The 17405-nt window shown below is 35.7% G+C and overlaps 1 protein-coding gene across 3 annotated transcripts; it reads left to right on the plus strand.

Annotated features, from left to right (window-relative positions):
* The first annotated feature begins 7226 nt into the window (after positions 1-7226).
* On the plus strand, positions 7227-14717 carry LOC141627446 (GTPase LSG1-1-like). 3 transcript variants are annotated; one of them, XM_074440717.1, is made up of 7 exons: positions 7227-7712; positions 11097-11198; positions 11285-11371; positions 11610-11703; positions 12640-12696; positions 12841-12920; positions 13123-14717. In XM_074440717.1, exons 1-7 carry the CDS (start codon positions 7489-7491, stop codon positions 14234-14236), a joined length of 1758 nt encoding a protein of 585 aa, XP_074296818.1. In that variant the 5' UTR covers positions 7227-7488; the 3' UTR covers positions 14237-14717. The 3 variants fall into 3 exon arrangements, with proteins under 3 accessions (XP_074296818.1, XP_074296819.1, XP_074296820.1); XM_074440718.1 differs by lacking the exon at positions 7227-7712 and adding an exon at positions 7986-8044; XM_074440719.1 differs by lacking the exon at positions 7227-7712 and adding an exon at positions 10252-10744.
* The last annotated feature ends 2688 nt before the right edge of the window (positions 14718-17405 follow it).

Below are 17405 nucleotides of genomic sequence, written 5' to 3' on the forward strand. Positions count from 1 at the left end.
CCTTATTTAAGCACTCCACATTTCTAATCCCTAAGCCTCCTTTACACTTAGGCATACTCAGAAAGTTCTTACTGAGTATAAATTTGGACTAAAATTATACAAAAATGGACTAAAGTTATACAAATTTGCACTAAAGTTATACAATTTTGGACTAAAGTTATATAAATTTGGACTAAAATTATACAAAAAATGACTGAAGTTATACTCTTGTGGAATAAAGTTATACAAAAATGGACTAAAGTTATACAAAAAATTGACTAAAGTTATAAAAAAACTGACTAAAGTTATACAAATAAGGACTAAAATTATACAAATATTTATATAACTTTAGTCCATTTTTGTATAACTTTAGTCCATTTTTGTATAACTTTAATCCATTTTTGTATAACTTTAGCCCATTTTTGTATAACTTTAGTCAGTTTTTGTATAATTTTAGTCCTTATTTGTATAACTTTAGTCAGTTTTTTTTATAACTTTAGTCCTTATTTGTATAAATTTAGTCTAAATTTGTGTAATTTTAGTCCAAAATTGTATAACTTTATTCCACAAGAGTATAACTTCAGTCATTTTTTGTATAATTTTAGTCCAAATTTATATAACTTTAGTCCAAAATTGTATAACTTTAGTGCAAATTTGTATAACTTTAGTCCATATTTGTATAACTTTAGTCCATTTTTGTATAACTTTAGTCCATTTTTGTACAACTTTAGTCCATTTTTATATAACTTTAGTCAATTTATATATAACTCTAGTCCTTTTTTGTATAACTTTAGTCCAAATTTGTGTAATTTTAGTCCAAAATTGTATAACTTTATTCCACAAGAGTATAACTTCAGTCATTTTTTGTATAATTTTAGTCCAAATTTATATAACTTTAGTCCAAAATTGTATAACTTTAGTGCAAATTTGTGTAATTTTAGTCCAAAATTGTATAACTTTATTCCATAAGAGTATAACTTTAGTCATTTTTTGTATAACTTTAGTCCAAATTTGTATAACTTTAGTTCAAAATTGTATAACTTTAGGACTATAAAATCAGATTTGAAACAATCTCATAAGAAGATGATATTAAAGTTACACATATTGCGAGTGAAGTTACACATTATAAATTGTGAACAAAAAAAAAAAACTAATAAGTCAAAAAAGTACAATAAAAAAAACTTCAATAACAATAATACAAAATTAACCAATAAGTAAAAAAAAAAAACCAAATAACAAAAAAAAATCAAATAACAAAAAAAAAAAACTAACAAAAAACCAAAACCAAACCAAACAAAACAAACTTGAATGGTTGTATAACTTCAATATATACAATGTATAACTTTAGATTTTAATAGTGTAACTTTAATGTAAAAAGGGTATAACTTTAGTCGTAAATAGTATAACTTTAATGTTTTAAGGGTATAACTTTAGTCGTAAATAGTAAAACTTTAATATTTTTAGGGTATAATTTAAGTCGTAAATATTGTAACTTTTATAAAAACCAACAAAAAGAAACGAAAAAAGAATCGAAAATAATTGTAATCCATGATAACAAAAACCCGTTAATCTAACAAAAAACACGAATATCTAAGAAAAACAATAACAAAACCAAATAACCAAATAACAAAAAAATAAACCAAATAACAAAAACCAAAAAAACCAAGGAAATACAATACAATAATTAAAAACAACAAAGATAAAAAATTAAGGAAATACAACACAATAACAATAATTGAAAAAAAAAAGTCAGATCTAAAAATTTAAATATCGTGTGTATAACTTTAATAGACAAGATGTGTAACTTTAGTCCAAAAAATCAAATAACAATAACAACCAAATAAAAAAATAAAAAATAAAAACAAAAACAAAAAACAAAAACAAAACAAAAAACAAAGAACAAAGAACAAAAACAAAAACAAAACAAAAAACAAAGAACAAAACAAAAAACAAAAACGCAGGTGTGGTACAAAAACAAAACAAAAACAAAAACAAAAAACAAAACCCAAAAAAAATGGAAGGAGGAGGAAGGAAGGAAGGACGGCGGGAGGAGGAGGAAGGTCGGTGGAGGGAGGATTGGCGGCAGGAGGTGCGGGGGTGACGGCGGGAGGAGGAGGAAGGAAGGACGGCGGGAGGGAGGAGGGTGGCGATGTCGGTGTTGGTGTTGCTGCTGATGTCGGTGGGGCTGGCGTTGGGGAGGGAGGGAGGAAGGAAGGACGGCGGGAGGGAGGATGGAGGAGGAAGGACGGCGGTGGGGCTGGTGTTGCTGCTGATGTCGGTGTTGTTGATGGGGGTGTTGTTCTTCTTGTTGTCGGTGTTGTCGGTGGGGGTTTGCGAGGCGAGTTCGGTGGGTGGGTGGTGAGGAGGCGGGTTTGGTTCGTGGGTTGTGGGGTGGGTTGTGGGGTGGGTCGTGGTGGTGGTGGAAGGGTTGTGTTGGTTTTGTTTTTTTTTTTTGGTTTTTTTTTGTTTTAGTTTATTTTGGTTTGGTTTTTTTTTTGAAAGAATGGGAGAGAATGAGGGGATGAGAGAAGTGTGAGAGAATGAATAATGAGGAAGTGAGTAGGGAAATTAGAATGAGGAATGAGTTATACAAGATTAGAAGGAGTTATACAAGGATTAGGGAGGGAGAATTGTGACCCTTCAATGAGATGTAATCTCATCCCTCCATCCCTTCCATCCAAAGGCCCTTATAAAGACTTAGGACTCATATCATATGAGGGCTTTACTAGAACCCTTCTCTCTCTCTCTCTCTCTCTCTATATATATATATATATATATATATATATATATATATATATATATATATATATATATATATATATATATATATATATATATATAAAAACGAAACCATGTATAAGTATATAACATGTATGTTTTATATAACAGAAAAAAATACAACAATACTGGAGAGGGAAAAGGGAGTAAGAAAAAAAAAAGACAAATAAGGAATGACAAAGCAGAGTTTTGATGATTATATTTTCAGAACTTTAATCTAAGATCAATATAATTTCAACATATACAACTTAATATTGTCTTATTCATTATGCGCACTGGGCATGACATGAATATGATAGGGTAATTAATGTATTTTTTTAGGGGTAGGAGTAGGGGTATGTTGGGCTTCTGGGGAGGGAGGTAAGTTTCTCGAGCGGTGGGTTAGTCTCTGACGCTTTAGAGTGCAATTTAGAGAATATAAGCAGATATTGATAGGCGAAATTGTTCAAGGACAGGGATGGGGTTTGTTACGATGGGTTTAGGTTGTTTAGTTTGGTGGAAAGTGGGAAGGGTGAATGCAAGTGGAAAAATAGTTGATATGGTGAGCAATATTTGAAAAGGTAAATAGATAAATTTTATTTGGAGGAAGTACTATGAGGAAATGAAAAACATAAACATACTATAAATATAGGCTAAATGTCTCTAAAGTATCGTGTATATAAACGCATAACTTTTGTACGTTTTATATAACGAGGGAAAAAACCAATATTGGAAAGGGAAAAGCGAGTAAGGAAGAAAATGAGAGAAATGGGGAATGATAAAAGAGGGTTTTGATGACTATAAGTAGTTTATATTGAATTGGTTGATATTGATCTCTTTTAAGTCATGTAACTTACTTACACCTTGTTTGCAAAAATAAAAATATAAAGGAAAAGATAAGGAACAAGATGGAGGGAGGAAAAAGGGATGGAAATATGAAAATTGGAATATGATAAGTCTATTTCAAATTTATCCTATGTTTTTGGGATTTTTTTTTTTTTTTTTTGTTTGTATTTGAGATGAAAATAGATCTCACTACTTATATCTTCATCATGTCTCCACCTTCCCTCGAAATAAGTGATGCAAGACATTACAATTACAACTTATATTAGTATCCGTGCAACACACGGGCATGAAAGCTAGTTAGATTCGATTTTAGGGACAAGGTAATTTATCTTTGTTGGGGAAAATGGTATGTTATGGAAAACTAATGAAAAAGTGTATGTGAAAGAGTAAAGTCCGTATGTAAAAAAATAATTCCGTATTATTATTGATAACTAACAAATCACTTTTATTCAAATGGGCTTGTTTTACCAATACTGGTGGAGTTAACACCAAGATAAGGACCTTAACTATCAGTTTTTTTTATAGTTAAGGGACTTAACTATATATGTTTCCAGTTAAGGACCTGAGTAGTTGATTCTGTCAATAATCCGTTAAGTTTTTTTTTTAGAAAAATAATCTGCTTTCTTCATATGTCACCCTCTTCATGTTGCTGCAAAAATTAAACAAAAACATGCTCATGGTTCCATTATCTATGAATTCATGACAAATTTCATTCGCCTTTTTTCTCCTACATAACCACTTCCTTCCATTATTCTAGATCAAGTCCTAATTAATTAAAAGAAGAAAAACAAAAGAGACACCCTAGAAAAATTCAGAGCTCAACTTCAATTAACAGCCAACCAATAAACTTTATGTTAATGGGGATGAAGTCGATGTCTTTTAAGTTTATCCACCACCGAAGAATTTTGAAGTTTATGCAACGGTTTTGATTATTGATGCCTTATAAGGCGGATTTAGTACCTGTTATGAGTGAATTGATTATTGTGTTTTGTATGGCTTTATGATTTTTGTAAGGACCGAGTTTTGTTCTGCAGTTATGTGAGGTTTACTCATGTACTATATGTTCAAGTAATGGCCGGGAATCGAGATTAACATGAACATAGAACTATGGAAGTCAATTCCGAGCTTGAGGCAATGTCCCACTGCTTTGAATTTTTAAGCATTTAGATTTCTTACGATGTAATTTGGTTCATGTTCGTTGAGCCTTCTTGGTACGATATGCATTGTTAGAATGAGGTAAGGTAAAACAAAGAGATAAGAATACAACATACTCCCAAGTCTTATTTCAAAAACAAAAACATACCCCGTATTCACACTTGTCTAAAAAAAAAAAATAAAAAAATAAAAAAAAAACGTATTCGGTAACAATTATGTTTTTGGGTGGTTTTTTTTTTTTTTACAAATATGCAGTAAAATAACGTTGAAATGTAAAAGGCTAAAATGGGCAGAGAGAAATTAGAAACATGGGAGTAGTTGAAAAAAAAGGTGATGCAACTTTTAACAACAAAGAATAATAGAGAAGAGTCAGATTGTTAACGCTGTTTAGCTCATAGATCCTTAACTAGAAACATATATAGTTGAGTCTCTTAACTGTAAAAAAAAAACTAATAGTTAAAAAGAAATTTGGGCATTAGTAATAAATGAATTTCTAAGAGGTCTGTTCTCATGCCATATAAGCTAATATATAAACTCATTTACATACAAACCTCCTACCAACAACAAATAAACCTCTTCAAGGTTCATATCATGACCCACTAAATTTTTCTCCTCTCACATTCTCTCTCGACAAACCTTCATACTAATTTGTAACATTTCTCATCCATGAACCTCGACACTCATCACTAACAATAGAAGGTTTGTAGACAAACCTCTAAAATGATGGACATGTCATCGTACAAACCTTATGAGAGTCATGACGAACGTCTATTTCTAATGCCCTTAGGGGGCGTTTGGTTCGAAAAATTAGAACAAAATGGAATGGATTCTAATACTAGTAAGGTATGGAGTTAGAACCCCATACCTTTTAGTGTTTGTTTGGTTTGATCTAGTAATGGGTTCTAAATGTCAATCAGATTGTTTGGTTCACACCAATTTTTTTCAAATCAATTTTATTTTTCAAATGGATTTCAAATCATTCCATTATATGAACAAATCATGACTAAATCATACTATGTTTATGTGTGTAAAGAACAAAATTATTAAAAAAGGAGAAAAAAAAAGCATCATAATTGAAGAGCACAACAAGCTAACTACCCAGATTCTAATTAATCAAATAAGAAAAAAAAAAGAAATTTGTAAGTTTACGTTTCTGACAATGGATGTTGAAGAAGATATCAATGGAGATTGGAGTAGGAGATAGCACGTACAAATTTGTACATTTTTTTTTTTTAAAAATTTTCTTTACCCTGCTTTCTAGTTTCTACAACTATAGGGTTTGTATATGATTGAATGAAGTTAGAATCATGGGTTGAAACTAGGGTATGAGATTTCAAGGGATTGGGCTGGAATTAGAACTCGACAGGCCAATCAAACACACGGCAAACCAATCAAACGCTTGAATAGATAAAATCTACAGCAACTCTCGTATAGGGCCGTCCTATACTATAGAACGGGCCCATTAACACAAGTAGCCCAATAAAAATCAAAAATATAATCAAAAACCTTCATCTCTTTCCAAATTTGCAGAAACAAAACCAAAGCTCTTTAAACCACTTCCATTGCCGCCACTATGGTCCCTACCCCCACTATCTCTGCTACCACTTATTCCACCATCTTTTCAATCACGACACCATGCCTCTCCTTCCACCAATTATTTAGGCAAAAATAAGAATGTCAACCACCAACAAGCCGGTCGAGTCCAATAGTCCATCACTCCGTTGAAAATCCGATCTCGGAACCTTCATATCTCAAGACTCCGAGATGCAATCCGTCAGATCTTGAATAGTCAAGGTTTTATGTTGATAACTCTGATCAATAAGTTCAAACATATGGATTTTGATTTTACCCAAATTTGGGGTATACTTATGTGGCTCATGAATTTAGTTTAGTAACCAAGAGTTTTCACTTCATACCTTACAATTTTATTTTGAAATTTGCACTAAGTTGTAACTTGGAAGCTCATACATCTGCACTATTTTTGTAAGGTAGGATTTTAGTTTGATAAAGGGTAGTTTTAATTAGTTAACTTCAATTTTTAAGACTCCTTGTTTCATGTTTTATAAGTATGAAGTTTATGTTTGATGACAAGTAGTTTTAATTTGACAACATAGCAGATACAATTATAAACCCACAGTTTTTTGGCGAATACATGTGTGGAGGTGCTCTCATCGGGGTAGAATCGACATTTATGGGAGAACCTGATCGTTACCGATGATAATTGAATAAATCAATCCGGTGACCTATAGCGGTGGTGTTGGCTTGTGAATTGTAATCGACCATGGCGGGACTGCGGGAGGTAGTAAGAGACTAGGAGGGGACTATTGAGTGAAAAAACTTGAAAGCGTGAGAGAGACGAGGGGGAGTTTGGGCCTAATGTTTATTGGGCTGGTCTTATGGTAAGATCAGTCTTATCTTATAGAACAAATACCCTAACCAAACACCCCCTTAATCGTCTGTTCTTATTATTTATTCTTGAAGCTTAACATTTCAGGTGAACTCAGCGCATACGTGACACTTTCTAGACCTTGTTCTTTCTTCTGAGCCTCTCAAGTCTCAGCCTCAACCTCAAAAACACTTGTCTACAAAAAATAAAAAATAAACTCATCATCAAAAACAGGCGCCTCCAAGTCTAACCATAAAAAAACCCATCAAAAATCAAAACTTTACCATAAAAATCATAACTCTAATTCATTCTTTCAATTAATTTCAATTAAAATTGCAAGAAATTGAAAAAATTAGGTTTTCGAAATGGGAAAAGGGGAAAAAACAGGGTTAGGAAGAGCCCTAGTAAAGCAACATAATCATATGCTTCAACAAAATAAAGAAAAGGGTCGTTTTTATAAAACTCATAATAATAAAGTTTTAACTTCTATTACTGAAGTTTCTGATATTGATGCTGTTCTTGAACAAGCTGATGAAGCTGATCGTAACTTTTCTGCTGATAATCCTGTTCCTAATATCTTTCTTGATGAGTATGTGTTTTTTTTTATCGATTAGTCTTGTGAAAGGCGGTTTTATGCAGTAGTTAAATTAGTAGTAGTTATTGAAGAACCCGTTTTGTAGTATACTTGTGTAAGGCGGTTTTACAGGTCCCTAATTTCCTTTTTGATGAGTATGTATTAGGTTTTTATGAAATGGGGTGTTTTTGTTTCTTTCGACTAGTCTCGTGTAAGACGGTTTTATGCAGGGTTGTAATTAGAAGGAATTTGTGCCTGTGTTAATGTAAAAGTAGCTATGGAAGAACCCTTGTTGTAGTATATATGTGTAAGGTGGTTTTACGGGTTCCTAATATCCTTCTTGATGAGTATGTATTAGGTTTTGATGAAATGGGGTGTTTTTGCTTTTGTTTCGATTAGTCTTGGGTGAGGCGGTTTTATGCAGGGTTTAAATTATAAGGAAATGATGCCGGTGTTAGTGTAAAAGTAGTTATTGAAGAACCTGTTTTATGGTATACTTGTGTAAGGTGGTTTTACGGGTCCCTAATATCCTTCCTGATGATGAGCATATGTTGATGTTGGGTTTCGTTTTTGTTTTTCTTGATTAGTCTTGTGTGAGGCAGTTTTACGGGTTCAAATTGCAAGGAACTCGTGACCATGTTAGTGTAAAAGTACTTATTGTGAGAACCCATTTTGTAGTATACTTGAGTAAGGCCGTTGTACACAAGTATTTGTGTTCTGTTTTTAGGTTTATATCAAGAAATGTGTGTGGCTTGGAGAGGGGGGAGGGTGTTTGTGTAGGAATTTGATAAAGATTGTATCTTTAGGGTTTTTGTTGATGGTTTGTTGATGCTTGATTGTTAGTTAATGTGTGTTAGTGGAGTTGTTAGTGTAAAAGTAGTTATCAAAGAGCCCTTTTTACGGTATACTTATGTAACGCCGCATTAGACAAGTGTTAGTGTTTAGTTTGTTGGTTGGCAAGAAATGTGTGGAATTAGTGAAGTTTGTGGCTTTGGTGGTGTTGTTTGTTTAGGTATGTTATAAAGATTGTATCTTTAGGGTTGTATCTTTAGGGTTTATGTTACTGGTTTGATGAATGAAGTTTGATTGTTAGTTAATGTGTATTAGTGGAGTTATTGAGGTTCGATAAAGCTTATTTAGGGTTTATGTTGCTGGTTTGATGAATGAAGTTTGATTGTTAGTTAATGTGTATTAGTGGAGTTATTGAGGTTCGATAAAGCTTATTTAGGGTTTATGTTGCTGGTTTGATGAATGAAGTTTGATTGTTAGTTAATGTGTATTAGTGGAGTTATTGAGGTTCAATAAAGCTTATTTGAAAGGGGGTTAGCTGAATTTTATAAAGATGTTATCTTTAGCAATTTGTTGTTGGTTTGATGAAGTTTAATTGGTAGTTAGTGTGTGTTAATGGAGTTATTGAGATTGAATAAAGGTTGTACGAAAAGGTGTTAGCCGAAATTGGGGAATGAGATTTTTGGCTTTTCCATTGTGTCTTACAAATTCAATTAGTGAAGAGTAGAACCACTGGTTGCTCTTTGTTTTACAGTCATGTAATAAAGATTGAATCTGGGGGTATTTTGGGATGTCCTTATTGGTTGAGTGGGAGCTTTCTCTGTTTTATGATTTCATGTAAGTAGTAAGCTTAGACCTTTAGAGTTGTTAATTGTTCATGTGCAAAAACATGATTTATCCTTGGAAGTTTGGAGGTTTTCGCATCGATTAGATGGAGGGGAGGGGTGTTGCAGAGCAGAAGGGAAGTGCGTTGGTTGCTACTTTGATTGTATTTGTTTTTGGAAACAAGTGAGGTTTGATGAATTAATCGGTCGGGACTGTGGATGGAGTTAGGAAATGTACAGACATAGAGGGAGAGAGTAGATTGAACTTTCCGTAGAAGTGTTGTTTTCAGCTGGTTAAGATCATTTTGAGGTCGTGGTAACCTAAGACGTCACATGAAATGTTTTCAAAAACTTATATGAGATAGTCTTACATGTTTTCAAAAACTTATACTCCCTCCGTCCCGATCAATTGTTGTCCTTTGGTTTTGGCACAAAGACCAAGGAAGAGGAGAAGGCCAATTATTAGATGACAAGTGGATCAAATTGAGTGTGAAAGATCAAATTACTCACCAAATGCATTCCTAAAATAGAAAGGACAACAATTGACCTAGACACCTCAAAATAGAATAGGACAACAAATGACCGGGACGGAGGGAGTATGAGATAGTATTGGTGGAGTTATTGAGGTTGGATACAGCTTGCTTGAAAGGGTGTTAGCTGAATTTTATAAAGATTGTAGCTTGAGGACTCTAGCTTGATGAAGTTTAATTGTTAGTTAGCGTGCGTTAATGAAGTTATTTAGGTTGGATAAAGCTTATTAGAAAAGTTGTTAGCTGAATTTTGTAAAGATTGCATCTTTAGGATTTGGTTGTTGGTTTGATGAAGCTTGAATTGTTCGGTGATATGTACTAGTGAGTTGTTTGCGTGAGATAAGGCTTATTTGGAAGGGTGTTTGCTGAATTTTATGAAGATTGTATCTGTAGGCTTTTGTGTTGGTTTGATGAAGTTTAATTGTTATTTAGTGTGGTTTAATGGAGTTATTGAGGTTGGATAGAGCTTATTAGAAAACCCACTGGGTTTGTTCTTTGTTTCATAGTCACAATAAAGATTGAATCGTCGGGTCTTTTGGGATGTTTTTATTGGTTGAGTGGGAGCATTCACCGTTTTAATGATTTCCTGTAAGTAGTAAGCTTAGACATTTAGGGTTGTTATTTGTCCATGCACAAAAACATGATTTACCCTTGGAAGTTTGGAGGTTTTGGCATTGTTTAGATGGAGGGGAGAGGTGTTGCAGAGCATAAGGGAAGTAAGGGAAGTCATGGAAGTCTGTTGGTTGATACTTTGATTGTATTTGCTTTTGGATTCAAGTGAGGTTTGATGAATTAATAGGTCGCGACTCTGGACGGAGTTAGAATGTACAGACGGAGGAGAGAGTAGATTGAACTTTCTGTGGAAGTGTTGTTTTCAGATGGTTAAGATCGTTTTGAGGTCGTGGTAAGTTCACAAAACTTATATGATGTAGTCTTACATGTTAGACCTACTCATTAACCCTATAGTAAATGAGAAATATATGAGGATTTAAGCTGATCTCAGTCAAATGTGAGAAGCGTGTATTCTCAAGTGAAATTGCTACTCTCCCTTGAGGCAATCACTACTAGTTTGGTTAATAGTTGTGAAAAGTATCACTATGAAAATTATGTAACTATCAACTCGTTAACGAATATTGGAACAGTGATTACATATGTGTGTTATATATCTTCAGCCATCTCCTATTGCTAAATTATACGAGGAGCCGCTATTCTCTTCAGTTTGTATGTACTTAACATATCATGTATTGCTCTTACAGTGACTCAAGCTCAAGCACCAGTGCCTTGACACCTGAAGATAGGAGGAACCTGCAGAAAAAGGAGGAAGCACTACATACTGGCAGCCTTCGCGTGCCTCGAAGGCATGCACATGTTTACTTGTAATTAATCTTTCTTTTGTTTAAACTACATAGTTCATCAACAATAAATTTTTTTTTTTTCCCTGTAGGCCGTCATGGAATGCTGGAATGACAGTAGATGAGCTTGATGTCAATGAAACACAATCCTTTTTATTGTGGCGTAGAGGCCTTGCCAAGTAAGTTTAACTGTTCCAAGACAGAAACTATCTTAGCATGTGAATATCCCACATTGTTCTAGGTATTGATAGCCTGCTTTATACTTTGTGAGATAGAAGAGATGTTGAGTTATTATCAGTTTCTGTAGATTGATGTCTTAATTTTTAATGAGATTAAGTGTTATAATACGGAGGGTGAATTTTCGAACATATAGACACTATTAATATCTTATTTTGATGGACTTCTTTTTTGCTGTAGGCTTGAGGAGAATGAAAAGCTTGTTCTCACTCCATTTGAAAAGAATTTGGATATATGGAGGCAGCTTTGGCGAGTGGTTGAACGTAGTGATCTGGTAAGTACATGAGAGATATTTTCTTTGTGCTAGCCTGCTAAGTGGGAAACGTGATTCAAGATAAATAAATTTTAGTAGAAACTTCCCGAATAGAGTATCTTTGTATTATTTTTATTTTTATCTTTATGGGGGTGCTTCGGGATATGATTGCCATACTAGACTTTTGGGTGTGTTTGGATTGAGTGATTTGGAGGGAAAAGAATGGGAGGGAGAGTAGAGGATTTAAAATCCCTTGTTTGGATAGCAAATGAGGGTGGAGGGAAATGGAGTGGGAGAGATTTGGAGGGAATTCGAAGGATGAGAAATCCATTGTTTGGTTAGCAAAATGAAGGTAGAAGGATTTGGAGGGGAAGGAAAATGAATCCCTCCATTTCCCTCCTACAAGGCAAATTATTTCACCGCCAACATAGGCAAGATTTGGATGGAAAATCATCTCTTCCATTCTCTCTCCCCTTCCCTTCTTTCCCCTCCCCTCCCTTTCCCTCCTTTTCTCCTATCCAAACAAGGCCTTAGGTGTACGAATTAGGAAGTACTCGAGGAAAATGTCCCAGGAGTAGTTTGACATTATGGGTGATGTGTAAAATTGGAATGTTATTGATTTCCCCTCAGAACATAGAGCAATGAGTAGGTCAATGTGGTTGAGAAGCTCCACCAAAGACGGCTTCATGGTTTTTCCCAAAAAGTCACGGAATGATAATCAATTTGCACGAGTGGCCCTTGTATAATCTTATCGGTAAACTGGTTCCATCTTGTAGTAGTGATAGATGAGTGAGAATTGTTGACAACAAATGCCTTGCTTTACCTTATAAATACAAAAAGCTGGTGCTTTGTTTTTAAGGTAAATCATTATGGTATACTCCGTATATCCGTATATCTTTTCTTCGACAGTTGCTTTATGTATACCTTATCTGAATGTGCATCTCTCATTGTTTTCAGCTTGTAATGGTCGTTGACGCGAGAGACCCTTTGTTCTATCGTTGCCCCGATCTCGAGGTATCGTCCCCATTATAGCTTTATTACCTATATTTACTCGTTTCTTTCAAATTCAGAATTAACAACAAACTTTACACACTTTTGCACATGTCTAACATCGCATATCGCACATTGTGTTGCGTCATATTTTCTTCTTGGCTTTAGGTGTATGTAAAAGAGGTTGACGAGCACAAAAGGACAATATTGCTTATCAATAAGGCAGACCTTTTACCGCATGCAATCAGGTTCTTTCCTTCTCATATTCTTTGGGTTTATCTTTCATTTTGGTTTCATCTGGATTTGAGCTCGGCAGGACATCAAGCGCAGCAAAGCTTTCCCTCCTAAGTTTAACAGTGCTGCATACCAAGGAAATAATTTTTTGAAACGTATCTCGTCTTGAAATAAGGTTAAGTTCCATCAGGAATTTTACTCTCTGATCATGTACAGGTTAAAATGGGCCAAATACTTCAATGATAATGACATCCTCTTTTTATTCTGGTCGGCTAAAGCTGCCACTGCTACTCTTGAGGGGAAGAACCTTCCCTCATTGGATAATGAAGACACTTTGCAAGAAACTGAGGACATTGATACAAAAGTTTATGGTAGGGATGAGTTGCTAGCCCGCTTACAGTTTGAAGCCGAGGAGATAACAAGGTTGAGGAAATCAGGGTCGAATGTCGGAAATGCAGGGACAAATTCAGCCAGTGTGACAGTGGGATTTGTGGGTTACCCTAATGTCGGAAAGAGCTCAACAATAAATGCTTTGGTTGGTCTGAAATGTGCAGGTGTAACATCGACTCCAGGAAAGACCAAACATTTCCAAACCCTAATAATATCTGACAAGCTTACTCTATGTGATTGCCCTGGACTTGTTTTTCCATCCTTCACCAGCTCGAGACATGAGATGATTGCGTGTGGGGTTTTGCCGATTGATAGAATGACCAACCAGAGAGATGCTGTCCAGGTTGTTGCCGATAAGGTTCCAAGGCCGGTAATTGAACAAGTTTATAAAATCAGTCTGCCAAAACCAAAGCCCTATGAACCCCAATCCCGTCCTCCATTGGCATCCGAGCTTCTGAGAGCTTATTGTGCTTCTCGTGGATATACTGCCTCAAGTGGACTACCCAACGAGACTCGGGCTGCCCGTCAGATTTTGAAGGATTACATTGATGGGAAGTTGATCCATTATGAGTTGCCACCTGGGATGTTGAATGATAACACGATTGGGAGTAATGAAGCTCTTCTTTCATCCAACCTGTCCAATATTGATGAATACGACTCATCTGACATTGAAGATTCATTATCGGGTAATGAAATAGAAATTGGATCCGATCTAATCCAGGACGTTATGAAAGACCTTGACTCTTTCGATCTTGCCAATGGACTAGCTGCAGAGAAGGCCTACCCAAAGAAACAGCCTCTTAAAGCGCCCCACAAGCTTCATAGAAAGCCACAGAGAAAGAAGGATCGGTCATGGAGAACTGGAAATGACGCTGGAGATGGGACGCCTTTGCCTCGGGTCTTCCAGAAGCCAGTGAATACCGGCCCTCTTAAAACTTAGGGGGCGTTTGGTTCATCAAAGGGAAAGGGAATGGATTAAGGAAAGAGAAACAGGGGGAAATGAATGGGATTACCCAAAAGTTACATTCTTGTTTGGTTACTCTATTAATAAAGGCAAAGGAACAACCCAGATTATTTTTGTGCCCAAACTGCCACCCATTAGTCCCCATCACCAACCACCCTTTCAAACACCCATAACCACCTCCTACTCCCGCACACAGCGGCCGCACTCGGCGACTTTACCCAGTTGTCAAGCGTCCTACCGACCGCACACCCATAAACATCATCTTATTTTGAATCCCCAGCCCCATAAACACCACCATTTGGAATTTGTCATTCGTTATTCGGTAATTTGGATACTTATCGTCTATTTTACATGAAGTTTATGCATGTGTGTGAAGCAAACTTAATTTAATTACAACTAAATCAGATGTGCTTGTGAAGTTGGAATTATAGATTCAATATCACGTGATTTAGATCTCCATGTGTTTCTTACTGATCCGTTATCATTTGTATCGAATTAGCATGATGAGGAGGGATTTGAATGTATTTTTTAAGCTTTTGGTTTTTACTAACGGTGGACTGATGGTATCATCGGCGCGACGGAGGTGATAGTAGGTGCTGGTGGTAGTGACGATTCCAGGTGATCGGGATGACGGGGAGTCCGTGGCGGCGATGAGTAGACACTCGTGGTTTAGGTGGGGTAGATGTGGTGGTGATGGTGATGGTGGTGGTGGTGGTGGTGGTAGCGTTGGCATCCTGGTGGTGCTTTGGTGGTAGCGGTAGTCGCAAGTGTGTTGGTAAGTGAATAAGGTGGTTGAAGAGTAACAACTAACAAGGCTAATGAAACCTCATACCTTGGGGGGTTGGGGGTAAGGAATTAGAAGGATTGAGGGGTAAGGAAGAGAATTTCATCTCTTTGTTTGTGTCAAACAAACATTAACAAAGGGAAACAATAACTTAGTTTTCCTTCCCCTTTCTGATAGACCCCCAACCAAACCCTTCTTAATATTGTCATTTGCCATGTATAAAGAACCATCTGTCAGAAATCGTGCCTGGTGACATAATATAGTACCTATGATATCGGCAATGTTTGCCTTGCCTGGGACAATAATACTGCTATTGTTCTGTAATATTTACATTTGTATCCTGAAATGAGATTTTGCCTCTTGCTTTTACTATTCTCGACTTCATGTGCATCCTGGATACAAGTAAAGCGTAATCAAATTTTGCCACTAGCTTTTCTTCCCCTGCTAACTCGAAACGTTTTTATTCTTATTGAGTATTTTTATCAGACGTAAAGAATTACATAATTTAAGTCTCCCATCGTACAATCATGCAAATGAAATCATAAGAATTGTTAGTTGAAGTGAGCATTCTGTACAAACATGCAAATGAAATCATAAGAGTTGTTAGTTGGAAGTGAGCATTCTTCGAGATTATGAGAGTCGAAGTTTGTCATTCCAATTATGGTATGATACACCTAATTAGTAATTACGTGGTTCGTTTACTAGAGATGCTCATGATTTTACTTAATACGCTCCAATGCTACACCTATAATACACAATCATTAATATCTCACCAGACGCAAGACCTTGCCAACCGCATGTGCCGTCCAGGCAACCCATATTTTTGCACCCGCTTCAACCCATGAGACCTCCGGGCTGGTTCAGGGCCGAGAAAGTTGGGGCCTGCATGCCCAAGGCCGTCAAAACAGAAAATTAAAAATATAGGTATGATGGGCCGGTTAGGTCAAGCCTGAGTGACCACCGTCAACATCGGTATTAACTAAACTCATTTATTACCCAAAAAAAGAAGTAAAAGGACTGTCTCACATTACAAACCAGTTTTAACCAATAACTAACACTAGTTTTAAACCCGTGCAAATTGCACGGGTATGTATTTAGGTCAGTATGAATGTTTTTTGATGAATATTTTAATTTGCATTTCTATTATAATTATAACAGTTGTAAATCCGTGATCTACATGATTAATGTTTACACATGTTTCAAAGACGTGTTCAAATGCAATGGTTTACGCTGAAAAAACGTAATATACTATTGTAAATACACTTTGCAAACATAAAATACTTTACAAATCGAATAAAGAAAAAGAATTTGAGAATCTACTTTAACATACGCAAATTATTCTAAAAATTGGAAATTCTTATGATAGACTATATCTCGTTTCTCCATATGTAGACCAATATCTCCCTCAATTAAAGCCAGTAGCTTCGAACCTGTTGGAAGATTGTAAGTTCTTCCATCACTTGATCTCCTTGAAATAAGTTTGATACTCACTTCACTGTCTGTATTTGCAGTCAGTCTATCTGTAATACCCCATAGTTATAAGACTTGTACTCAGTCGAGTAAACCGAGTACTCGACCGAGTTGAACCCACTCGACCGAGTAAGGGACCGAGTGAGCCTGCAAAGTTGTTAAAAACCCTGATTCGTAGGCCACTCGATCGAGTGGAGGTTCACTCGACCGAGTGAACCGAGCACTTGATTGAGTGCTGCGGGAACCGCTGAGTTTTCACTCGTGGGATTTTCTTTTAATGGACCTTGACATATATATACCCTATTTTTCAGATTTCTCCCATTTCCAAACCCTATTTTCTTCTCTCTAAAACCCTCATACCTCTCTCTACAATCCTTCTCAATATCCTAGATATACGACTATGGGTGAAGATTTTGGAAAATTCATTCACATATTCTTGTTCCTTGTCACTTGGTGAGTCTCATACTACCTTTTTCCCTTTAATTTGGATAATTCGTTTTAAGACTAAACCCTTGAATTCGGGGAGTTTTTTAATGGGTGTTGTTAATTAGTGTTTTAATTAGTATTAGGAGTAATTAGTGGGTAATAATGAAGGGTTAATTAGCATAGTATTAGTTGTTGTAGGATATTTTGTGATAGTTGTTATGATATTATGTAGGATGAGACGGTCTTATGATATGGATGCTTGGTGGTTTCGGATTTGCTTGTGAAGAATGCTTAAAGGTAGGTTAATCCTACTCGGTTTCAATATTGTGGTTGTCACATGTTTTATGGTGGATGTTGTAATTAGTCTCATGTAATTAGATTAGTTGTGTAACACCCCCATACTCCAAGTGCCTTACTAGGACCACTTAAGGCATGAAAGTGCTACCATCTCGGTTACCCGAGACA

Source organism: Silene latifolia, chromosome Y, assembly GCF_048544455.1.
Source record: "Silene latifolia isolate original U9 population chromosome Y, ASM4854445v1, whole genome shotgun sequence".
Lineage (NCBI taxonomy): Eukaryota > Viridiplantae > Streptophyta > Magnoliopsida > Caryophyllales > Caryophyllaceae > Silene > Silene latifolia.

Bases quoted from the DNA above. Each gene is read 5' to 3' on its own strand.
- LOC141627446 (XM_074440717.1), top strand. From the start codon at position 7,489: ATGGGAAAAGGGGAAAAAACAGGGTTAGGAAGAGCCCTAGTAAAGCAA. The intron at 7,713-11,096 runs GTATGTGTTTTT...TTGCTCTTACAG, and splicing joins CCTAATATCTTTCTTGATGA to TGACTCAAGCTCAAGCACCA. The intron at 11,704-12,639 runs GTAAGTACATGA...CATTGTTTTCAG, and splicing joins TGGTTGAACGTAGTGATCTG to CTTGTAATGGTCGTTGACGC.